Source organism: Suricata suricatta, chromosome 12 (assembly GCF_006229205.1).
Source record: "Suricata suricatta isolate VVHF042 chromosome 12, meerkat_22Aug2017_6uvM2_HiC, whole genome shotgun sequence".
Classification (NCBI taxonomy): Eukaryota; Metazoa; Chordata; class Mammalia; order Carnivora; family Herpestidae; genus Suricata; species Suricata suricatta.
The window spans coordinates 17,349,167-17,360,353 of NC_043711.1; the positions used below are offsets into that span (position 1 = coordinate 17,349,167).

Here is an 11,187-nt window from a genome sequence, read left to right on the forward strand (position 1 = left end):
GCCCGCCGCCCAGGCCAGGCCGGAAGCAGCCGGGAGAGCCGGGCGCGCGGCCCCGATTCGCCCGGGACCCCGCATTCCAGCCCTGCGGGCTCCGCACTTGCCGAGGGCGGGGGACTCGTCCCCTCCCTGTGGGGCGCTGGCTGCTGGGCGGCGGTAGCCACGGCAACGCGGGTAGCGGCCAGGCGAGCCGAGGGCGAGGAGCTGAGCCCGGAGCTCTGGCGTCCCGACCCCACCCCACCCCATCCCGCCCCCGCTGGGCCTCACCTGCGCGCAGCGCAGGAACCGGAATTAAGAGTCTTCCTGGGATGGGCGGGGCAGGGGGGGCGGAGGTTGGTGCGCTCGGCGCCCACAGCCCACAGGTGCTGCGGGTGCGGCGCCCGGCCTCTTACTGCTCACCTGCGCCGGAGGGAACCCGCACCCCTCCCCAGCCCCGCCAGATCGCCAGCCATCACCTCTGCTCCACAGCGCCCGGAACTCCCTCCTTCCTTTCCTGTGGTCGTCCTTCTCCAACTTTCCTTACCTGAACTTCTCAGCGCCTGGTTTCTCCCCACCGTACCAGGTCCTGTTCACTGCCCCCACTCCCAGGAGTCCCTAACAGCCACCCCCTCCTTCCGGCCCCCACCTCTGTGCCAGAGGAGCATAGGCTTTGGGGTTGGGCCTGGGGTTGGGCCACCACTGAGCCAAGTAACCTGAGTCCCCCATATCCCCCCTAACACCCCCCTCTCACCCCACACGCCTGTTTGCTCACCGGCAAGTGGAGGTGACACCACACCTAGCCAGCTGTTACAGGAGGGCACAGCAGCTGCAAAGCGCACAAGCAAGGGTGCATTTCCTTCTTTTCCTCCCGGGCCTGTATCTGGACCCACCCTAAGCTGAGAAGCCTTGGGCAAGTCTGAACTCCCTCACTGGCAAATACCTGGGCCTTTCTAGGGAGGAACCGCTCGGCAGGGGCCCAGTTGTGCCCTCTACCGGGCCCTTCATGCACACCCTGGCCTGCCCACAGCAAACACAGAGACAGGACCTGGCCCATGCTGTTAGGACTTTTGCAGGACTTTGTCTCAAGGCCATTGGGATAGCCTCCTGAGAGGCAAAATTTGTCTCTCTCTCTCTCACTCACTCACACACACACACACCCCACTCTGGAAGCCCCCAGAGCCTCCACAGGCTAGGGAGAGCCTCAGCCAGAAGATTCAGGTCATCCGCATTGGCTAGTGTCCAAAGAGTCAACACCACAGACATTCTTGCCGTCTGCCTTCACTCTCATCTACCCAACTCTGCCTTCCAATTTCTCTCACCAACTTCTCAGGTCACACTCCCTTTCCTCCATCCCCTCTCCCATCACCTGAGGCTATGCACCAACAAGACACCCCCTTCCCACCTCACCCCAGTTCCCTTATCCGTAGCCTCCAGCATCAGAGACTCCAGGCCCTCCTCTAGCCTATGCTCCACCATTCCTCCATATCCATCACCACCTCAGACCCCTTGGCTTTCCGGCCTGTGCAGCCTATGGGGGGCCCTTCCCACATACCTGGAATCCTCCCCTCCTCAACTCCATTCACTCGAGAGCATACTCTTTAGGACCTACCTCACCCCAAAGGTGGACACATGACTTCCAAACCGCACAGCACCCTTATCTGTACACAGATATGGCACCTCCTACCCCGCCAGCGGGGGGAGCGTCCCATTCGCAGCAGTTGTTTCATCTCATGCCATCCTGAGGAACCATTACACAAAGAAAACAATGTCAAGAATGGAGTGACTGAATGACCAAGGGACTAGGCACTTAGAGGTTCACAGAACCCGTGGGGCCGCCCAGGCCATGCTCACTGCCCAAGCCTGAGCGCAGGCTCCCAGGACGGAGGGTACCTCCTGGGAAACCCTACTGGCTCCACAGGCCACCGCTGAGAGTAGGCTCCACACAGGCCCAAGTAAACCCCAGGCCACAGAAGCCCCTCCCCGCAAACCCTGCATACTTTTGCATACTTCTGTGTGCTCAGAAAGGAGTGGCTTTTCCAGACTGGTGGGAGTAGAGTGCCTCCCCACTGGTCCTATTTACTCTAGGACACACAAGGCCACCCATGGCCGTTTAGCGCAGGAGATCAAAGGTTGCTGTTCTCCTCCGCAAAGGGACAGATTAGGGATTCTCTGGGCAGTCTGCAACCAGGCTCCCCCACTGTACCTCCCACTTCAGGGAGGCCCCTCCCCATCATTGCCACCCAGTTCACTCTGCTTGCTCAGTTCACTCTGCTGACAGTACTGAGCTCTGCCAGCGCCTGTCTAGGGCATCTCTAGGCTATGTATGGGAGGACCCTAGCTCTAGGGGCACACTGGGCTGCCCAAAGCTCTCTCTGCACAAGGACCCAGACTGGCTACCAATCCCTTTAATTATGTCCCCAGCAATATTTATCAACCATTCCCCTGATCCCTTTTCCCTGCTCTCTTCCGATCATCCCTCCAGCATTAGAACCAGAAGGTTTTCCCCACCAGAGCAGAAAAAGTAATCCAGAAGGAACCACTGTCAGCGGGTGCACAGGCTAGGTTCCACTCGCTGGAACCCCCAAGCTCTCTGACACAGGAGGGTCAGGCAAGCAGACCTGGCAATCCAAAACAAAAACCCAAGCTTCAAGGGTAAGTCCATCCAACCTGGTTCTGATGAGGATGAGACCAAGAGGAGGTGAGAGAGGAACTGAAGGGGGCCATGATTACCCTAATTCCAGGCCCAGCCCTCAAGTCCCAAATCTCAGTCTTCAACAAGAAAAACTTCATCTAATGTAAATATTACTTTAAGTAACACGAACCCAAAGACATTTTATTTGGACATCAGCACAAAGTTTTGATAATTAACATAAATGAGCATTTTCTAAAAGTCAAAGTATGCCTGCTGGTGAGCCACACAGATGGTGCTCAGCCTCAGGCTTAGGGTGTGTGCACTCCAAAGGCTCACTTCCTTGTTGGGATTCTCTAGCTAATTTGTATCCACAGCTATCCCCTCGGCCCCCTGCAGGAGGCTCCTGGGGCTAGCTGGCCCTGAACAGCATGTAGAGCACGGGCAGTGCAGCCATAAATGTCACACAGGTGACCAGCGTGCTGTAGATGGTGTTCCTGTTGACCTGGGCTTCAAGCCTCTGCTCCATGTCCGACAATGCCAAGATCATGCTCCGCTGTTGCGGTGAGGAGCCAGGCAGGGCCCTGTCTGCCGGCCCCGGCAGGCCTGGATGTGCTGCAGCCTTTGCAAGCCGAACCACCTCAGCCGTTTGGCTGAAAGTCTTTTCCAAGCCATCAAGCCGCTCTCGTAAACCCTCTAGACATGAATGGACCTGCCTGGAATGGCTGAGCTGCTCTTTCAAGGCAGCTGAAAGGACATCTGTGCCTCTGTCTCGAGTGGGGGAAGTACCTGCCTGGACCCCAGAGCTCTGCCCGGGGCCAGCTTGTACCAGGCCCCTTAGGTCCATCATGAGGTCGTGGAGGTCCCTCTGCTGGAGGGAGTAGCTGGATGCCTGTTCTCGGATGGCCTCCTGGAGGCTCACAGGCCCCTTCTGTGCCTCTAAGAGCAAGGCCTTCAGCTCCTGTAGCCGCACACGGTTCACATAGGTGGAGCCAGCCACACCAATCAAGGCCCCCAGGACTGACCCGATGAGGGACCAGTTCTTGGTCCTCTCGGCTCGGGTGCGCTCCTTCTCGTGACTTTCCCGCACAGCTGCAGAGAAGAGGGAGAACTTCTCTCGCTCAGAGTCTTCAGCACGCAGATAGGCTGCACGAAGCCTCTTCTCCTCCTGCAGAAGCAAAGCTGGGTTATAAAGCAGCAACGTGGCCCTGTAGCTGGAGCAGCCCGCAGCCTCATGCCTGGCACAGACTGCATGCTCAATAAAACCGCTGAATGAATGAAGGCAGCATAAACACAGTCAGGTGCAGGAAGCAAAGGAATTGAGGGCGGTCAAGATGAGCAATACTACCTTCCTACCCAAGCAGTGCTGGGTCTGACCAGGCATGTACTGATGAGTACAGAATGTGTCCGTCACAAGGAAGTGTCTGGCCCTCTCTAGGCCAGTCCCCTCCTCAGCAACCTGGGATCTGGAGCCCAGATTATACTGCCCTGGACTACTGACCCCAGTACTCCAGGAGAAAGTGGGTAGACAGGCTCTGGAAGCCTGGGAGCCCAGAGCTTCTGGTTTACCTCCTCACCAGATCTCTGACCGCCAGACCAATCAGGGTTCCCACCTTGCCCCTGGATGACCTGCCAGGCTAGGGTCCCTATCCAATGATGAAGGGCTGCCTTCAGAGTGCCTACTTGCAGCAGTCGGTGCTCCAACGTAGCCAGTTCTAGATACTGGTTATCCTCTCTGGAGATGCGGTCCAAGCGGTCCCTCACCTCCTTCAGCTTGGCCTGGTGAACTTCCAAGTCCTCCCGAGCCTCTCGCACAAGCCCTCGAGCCACCATGAACACTTTCTCTGCCTGCATAGAGAACAATGGAGGCCGTCTACACCTTCCCTCCACACCTGCACTGGCTCAGCTATAGTCTCAACAAGGCTGTGGCTGAGGTGAGTGGGGTCAGTGCAAAGGGTGGAAAAAAGAGTCCGTAAGACACAAAATCCTAACTCACCCAGTAGTCCTCAAAGTGCAGCCCCAGGCCACACCCATTTGAATCACTGGATTTATCCATTCGAGTAGAAATAACATGCCCCTGAGAAACTTGAAAAAAGCTAATGCTGTGCACAAAACCCAGCCAATTCTAGTCTGATACAAACCACGGAGAGGAACCTACATTCCTAAACTGTTTCACGCATGCTACCTGATCTTCACCTCTCGGCAATGCCACAAGAGGCATTGCTATGGCCTCTATTTTACAGACCCAGAAACTCCAGCTCAGAAATGTCATGATCTCAAAGGGGAGGGACAGCACTGTGCCTCAAAACCTCCCACTGAACCCCCAGGTTCTTGCCACCTCGCTAGCCTGGTCCGTGCTAGGCAGGAGTGGGAACAGAGATGACGGAATGCATTTCTGCTGCCACCAAGGGCTTCACAGCCATAGGAAGCTCTTTCCACCTCAGTTTGATGCTGCCCTGGCCCTGTGCCTCTACCTTCACAAGGGGTGTTTTAATTACACATGGGGCTTTGAGGACACTGTAACACTCTCGCCGACCCTTAGTCAATGTAGGAAGTGTTCACTGGCCTAACACAATGGGTATCAATGGCCAGGGACTCATCCGTACACAGAAACCTGTTTTTGGGATAGACGGGTACAATTACACAGAGATCTTCACCCCCAGTACTATCGAATCCAGGTTATCAGGTGAGAAATGAGTCAAATTCTTCTACCACTAGTATCTGTTCAAGAAAAGGCAAATCTGGGCAAGGCTTCACAGCACCATGTGGCTGGTAATTATTTGGCAAGAGCCTCCTGGCCACATTTCCCGAGTCAGAAGGCAAGGCCAACCACCCTGGCTTCACTCCTCACCTCAGTCACGTTTCCCTGGGCCTCTCGAACTTCATTGAGTCCAACAAACTCTTCATATCTGTCCCACCAAGTCGTGGCTGTGGACGATGCTCGCTGTTGAATGTTGTGCCCCAGGGCTCTTCCCAGAGCTGTGAGGCGATGGTACAGCCCAAGGGCCACCTCCTCAGGTCTTTTTTCTCTGGGCTGGCTAGGGCCTGAGCTGCAGAGAGTCCTGGTCATAAAGAGGTCCCTTCCAAGGTGGCTTCTCCACACGACACGGGGAGCACCCAGGATGTGCTGCATGGCAAATACAGTGCTGTGCCCTGTCATCAGATCTGTAGGGGTGACGCCAGATAGATCAACTCACAGCTGAGAAAGGTTGGGCATAAGCATAAGGTTTCAGGGCCTAAGGACAGTGACAGTTCTGAGCTAATTTCCATGAAAAAGTCCAAATAGAGCGCTCCTCTGTTGTGCCTGGAGACAGAAGCCACTGTGGTCAGGCCTCCCCACTGTGTGCTCCAGACAACAGAACACAGCGGGGAAGAACAGTAGGAGATCCTGCTTTCCATCTCCTTCCACAATGCCACCAGCTCCTCCCAGTCTACTCACCTTCCTCACTTCCCCCAGGTCTCTGCTGTGACTTGGATGAGAATCCTGGTGCCCGGTTTTCTGATAATGTCAAAGAAAATTCTCAAACCGGGGCTGCCTGGGTGGCTCAGTCAGTTAAGTGTCCAATTGCTGATTTTGGCTCTGAGATGGAGGCCTGCATTGGATTCTGCACTGACAGTATGGCGCCTGCTTGGGATTCTCTCTCTCTCTCTCTCTCTCTCTCTCTCTCTCTCTCTCTCTCTCTCTCTCTCTCCCCCTCCCTCCCTCTCTCAAAAGTAAATAAATAAACTTAAAAAAATTTTTTTTTTCAAACCTGAGTTGTCCATGCTGACAAAGCCCCAGAAGGATTCATAAAGACTCCCAAGGAAACTGGGGAACTGAGGGGATTTAAGGCAATGATTTCTGCAAACGACCATCAAAACCAATGGTTCAGACTCTAAGGGCCGCCCCAGCACTGGGAAAGCAGAGTTTTGCTTATGTTCCAGGACACAGGTCATTCACGTACCAAGGCAGAAAATTCCCTCCCTGGCTCTCCCCTGAGAAGACAATTCCAGGGAAAAGACGAAACAAAACAAAAAGCTGGGATCTCTATACAGAGGACACCTTTCTTAGGTTCATATAAGCCCTGCTCTGGGCTCCTCGCCCAGGCTTTCCAGGCTTCTACTCCCCCACCCCTCACATTCCTAACCTTCCGCAAGCTTTCTCCCTCCTCTCCAACTTTACTCCTGCTCTACTGGTCAGGTTTCTTGAATCTCTCCCTTTTCAACCTCGCTTTGTTTGGGCCCCAACAATACCCACTTCTCGTTACCTAAACAACACAGGGAGGCTCCCATTACCCAGTCAGGCCTTGTCTGAGCCCCAAAGCTGAAGGGATTCTAAGGACCCCAAAAGAGGGCCAGGTGACCCCTGCTCCCTGGCAAACCTGGACCAGCACTCCTGTCCTCTGGCTACACACCGCCCCACCCCCCAAAACTCACACACAAGCCCTCAAGGACTGACACTGGCTGTCAGAGTGTCACCTAGTGGCCAAGCCAGGCTAGAGAGAAAAGCAGAGGGAGCTGGGGACAGGAAGATAAATTGGAGGAGCTTGGTGACAAAGAAAGGAGCTTCTGGATATAAGACGATGTGGCATAGAGACCTGCTCAGAGCACCTCAGCCTCCTACCCCCTTGTGCTGTGCTTGGAGAAGCTCAGGCCCCCTAGAAAACAAAGTTGGTTGGGTAACGACATGCCTCCTGCCCAAAATGGGTCCCAGCTGAGAACCAAAGAAGTAAGATCCCTGTGACACTGGTTCTGAGCTGGTGCTGCACCCGAACTCCTGGGCTGCATCCATATGGCCCACGAAGGCACACAACATCCATGACCCAGGGGTCAAGCCAGCCTCTTAGGCCTAAATGCCAGCATCCACTGCGCATGAACTGTGGCCCCACGACGATCCTGCAGGTGTTTCCTGCATCAGAGCAAAGCAGACTCCCAGCACTGCCAACCACAGCACTCACTCTCCTTTTCAGCCACACTCACCAGAGAGGTGTCCACCTCTGCTGTCACTGCTTCCTCAGCCCCCATCCTCTCTTGATGGCACTCCACCAAGAGGCTGCTCTCCCAGTGCCTCTGCAAAACTTCCACTTTGCCAGATCTACCAGGTGCTTCTCAGAGTTCTTCTCTAACATCTCTGCAACTTTCAACACCCTTGTCTTTTTTAAATCACTACTCGCTCTCCCGGCTTCCCCCAACCTTCTTAGCCTCCTCTCCTGGCTTCTCCTCTACCAGCCACCCACTCTTGAACTCCAGGAAGGTCATCCATCCTGGACAGCGATGACAGCTACAGCCTCCAGCGCAGTCCCGGCTTCCTCCCTGCCGCTCAGAGCTGTTCTTCACAAGGCAACGTGAGACTGTTAACTCATCATTTCACATCTCTTGGTTCAAAATCCCCGACAGCTCCCATCTCACTTGCCATGAACACCAGTCCCACCAATGGCCAACAAGCCACGGTCCTCTTAGCTGTCACCCCTTCCTTCTCTCTGTCCTCCACTCCATGCGCCCTAGCACGAGAAGCCTGACCCTGCTGCTTCCTCCGCCTGGACCGGTCTTCCTCCACAGGTCCAGTCTGCTCACCCTGACTTCTACATCTTGGCTCAGATACCACCTCGTGGCAAGACCTTCCTTGACCATTCCCTCATGGGCCACCTGCTTTATTTTTCTCCATCAGACACATACTGCCTTTTTTACATGTGGCCAGGCCCCTCAGTAGAACATTAGCTTGGTGACAGCAGGGACTTTGGTGTGTCAGGAAATGACTCAAGTTGTTCCTCTATTCTAGTCCCTCTTCTCGGACATCCAGCCCCCACTCCAGCCTGATTCTAAGCCCCTCCCCATTGAAATGTCTCACAAGTCCTCAGCCAGCACAGGGAAGGCGCTCCTGGCGGAAGGAAAAAGTGGAAATGCACTTGGGATCATCCAAAACCTGAAAGACGGCCAGTGCAGCTGGAAAATAGAAGAGGAAGGGAGAGTGGACAGAGGAGAGGCTGAAGAGGTAAACAGAGACCATATTAAGTAGGGCCTTGAGGGCCAAGTTCAGAATCTTGGTCCTCCAAATCCATTCTAACATTCTATCCAGATGACTGTCTCCTACCAACTGCCCAGCCCACTAACTTCCATCACCTGTACCTCTTCCTCACTTGCAGCTGATGGCTTGCTCATTTTTCACTAAGGAAATATTTAAAAACTGGAAGACAACTTCTACAAAGTCCCACCATACTTTCCTACCTGCCAGTGTCTTCCAGTTTCCACCTTCTCTTATTCCTCAGGAAGAATTCATGCTCTACGAAGACCAAGCTGTGGCCTGGATCCCACGTGCTCTCCCTACCCGACACTGCTCAGTAACAGATCAGGCACCCTCTCCAGCAACAGCCGCACTTCTCTGCCCTCCGTACAGCCAAACTCCTTGACGTCGTCTGCACTCATGGTGTCCAGTTCCTCTTCTCTCATTCTCTCCTACACCCTCTCTAATCTGGCCTTCACTTCTACCATGCCACCGGGAATGCTCTTGTCCAGGTCACTTCCACACTGCTAAACCCAGTGAGCCGTTCTCAGTCCTCATTTTACTCGCCCTACCAGCAACCCGTGCCTTGTGCTAGCTTCCTTTCCTTGAAACGCCTTCTATACTTGGCTTCCCGTCCCCACTCGTCCCCTGAACCTACCTACAAGGAGTGCTGCAACGCAAGGTCCTCAGACTCCTCTCTCATCCAGTCTCTTGCCTTTCAAAAGCATCTAGGGAAATGTTAAAAATATTAACTATAAGGATGGTTGAACAACACTGTGTATATACTAAAACCATTGAATTGTACACATTAAATAGGTGAATTTTATTGTATGTAAATGGTATCTCAATAAAACTTAATTTTTTTTAAGTAATCTCTACACCCAACTTGGGTCTCAAACTCAAGAGTCGCATGCTACACCGACCAGGTGCCCTCCCCATCCTACCATTGATTTTACCCAAAACTAGTACTTAAAGAAACCAATCAACTAGGGGTACCTGGGTGGCTCAGTTGGTTAAGCGACCACCACTTGGTTTGGGCTCAGGTCATGATCTCCCCGTTGATGAGTTTCAGCCCCAGGTCAGGCTCTGTATTGACCACATGGAGCCTGCTTGGGATTCTCTCTTTCCCTTTCTCTCTGCCTCACTCTCTTTCTCTCTCAAAATAAATAAATAAACTTAAACAACAATAACAATCAACTATACTCTGACTTTTCCAGCCCGGACCTCTCCTGTAGATTCTCAGGCTCATTTACTGAACCACCCAATCCACAACTCACCTTGGAAGGTTAATGGGGATCTTATCTTCCCTTCCCAACTTGCGTTTTCCACAGCCTTCTCCATCTTAGTTGATAGAAACTTCTAAGTCCAAATCAGACCAAAAACCTCAAATTATCCCTGACTCCTTGCTTTCTCTCCCATCTCACATTTGATCCACCAGCAAACGTTACTTCCTTTCTAAAACCAAAATCCCTCCTCCTCTTACCCTGCCACTGCTACCACCTGATCCCAGTGACTAACATCTTTTACCCTAATACCCTTCTGAAAGGTCTCCCTGCCTCTACTCTAGCCCATATAATCTATGGTCAACAGAGCAGCCAGTAGTCTTCAAAACACAGGCCAGACTATGTCTCGCTCTGCTCAATCTTTCCACTGGCTCCCCATTTCTCTCAATGTAAAAGCCAAAACTTTTCCATGGTCTACAGGGCATCCATGTCCTTGCTCTGTCTTTTCCTAACTAATCTCCCACTAGTATACTTTTCCTCATTCTACTCCAATCATATGGCCTTTTTATCTCCCAGCTTTATTGACATATACAGGATATATATCACTGTGTAAGTTTACGATATACAACGTGATGATTTGATACACTTGATAGATGTATATATTGCTAAATGTATACCACAATAAGGTTGGCTAACACATCATTGAGGTTATTACCATGCAAGGGCTTTTTTTTTTTTTTTTTTTTTTTGGTGTTTATTTATCTTGAGCGAGAGAGACAGAGCAGGGGAGGGACAGAGAGAGAGGGAGACACACAATCCAAAGCAGGCTCCAGGCTCTGAGCTGTCGGCACAGAGCCCAATGGGGGCTGGGACCCACAGACCGTGAGATCATTACCTGAGCTGAAGTCAGACACTTACCCAATCGAGCCACCCAGACGCCGCTGCTTGGACTTTCTTGATGTTGCTAGAACACACTAGACTATCCCCGTCGCAAGGCCTTCACACCAGCTGCTCCCTATCTGTACTGCTTGCTCCCTTCTCTCTTCCAAGTTCTGCTGATATGTCATTGCCATGCAATCCCATCCCAGCACTCTCTACCCACGTTGTCGGTTTTTTCTCCACGTACGTATCACGTGACCTGCGATATGTAGTTCACGTATTTACTTTGCTTACAGGCTGTCTCACGCCCTAGAATGTCAGCTCTGCCAGGGCTGGCATCCATCTAATGATGGATTGAATATGAAATAAGTTTTGTTCACTGCTGCATCCTCAGTGCCCATAAAACTGTCTGCATATGACACATACTTAACAAAAATGCACTGAGTGAATAAACAGAATTTGCAAAAAGTTGCCGCCCCCCCCCCCCCCCCCCCCCCCCC

The 11,187-nt window shown here is 52.9% G+C and overlaps 1 protein-coding gene across 10 annotated transcripts in view; it reads right to left on the reverse strand.

Moving 5' to 3' along the window:
- Positions 1 to 2,778: 2,778 nt before the first annotated feature.
- CCDC51 (coiled-coil domain containing 51) overlaps positions 2,779 to 11,187 on the reverse strand; it is a 19,973-nt gene continuing 11,564 nt past the window's right edge. For 2 of the 10 annotated variants that reach the window (XM_029919133.1, XM_029919140.1), the window contains 4 exons: positions 9,244 to 9,313; positions 5,457 to 5,770; positions 4,289 to 4,453; positions 2,779 to 3,773 (listed from right to left, as the gene is read on the reverse strand). In XM_029919133.1, coding sequence (XP_029774993.1) covers positions 3,018 to 3,773; positions 4,289 to 4,453; positions 5,457 to 5,765 — 1,230 coding nt within the window. In that variant the 5' untranslated portion in view covers positions 5,766 to 5,770; positions 9,244 to 9,313 and the 3' untranslated portion in view covers positions 2,779 to 3,017. Of the gene's footprint in view, positions 3,774 to 4,288; positions 4,454 to 5,456; positions 5,771 to 6,044; positions 6,105 to 9,243; positions 9,314 to 9,862; positions 9,945 to 10,726; positions 11,160 to 11,187 lie in introns of those variants that run through there. The other 8 variants (XM_029919136.1, XM_029919141.1, XM_029919135.1 and 5 more) reach the window with 7 other exon arrangements.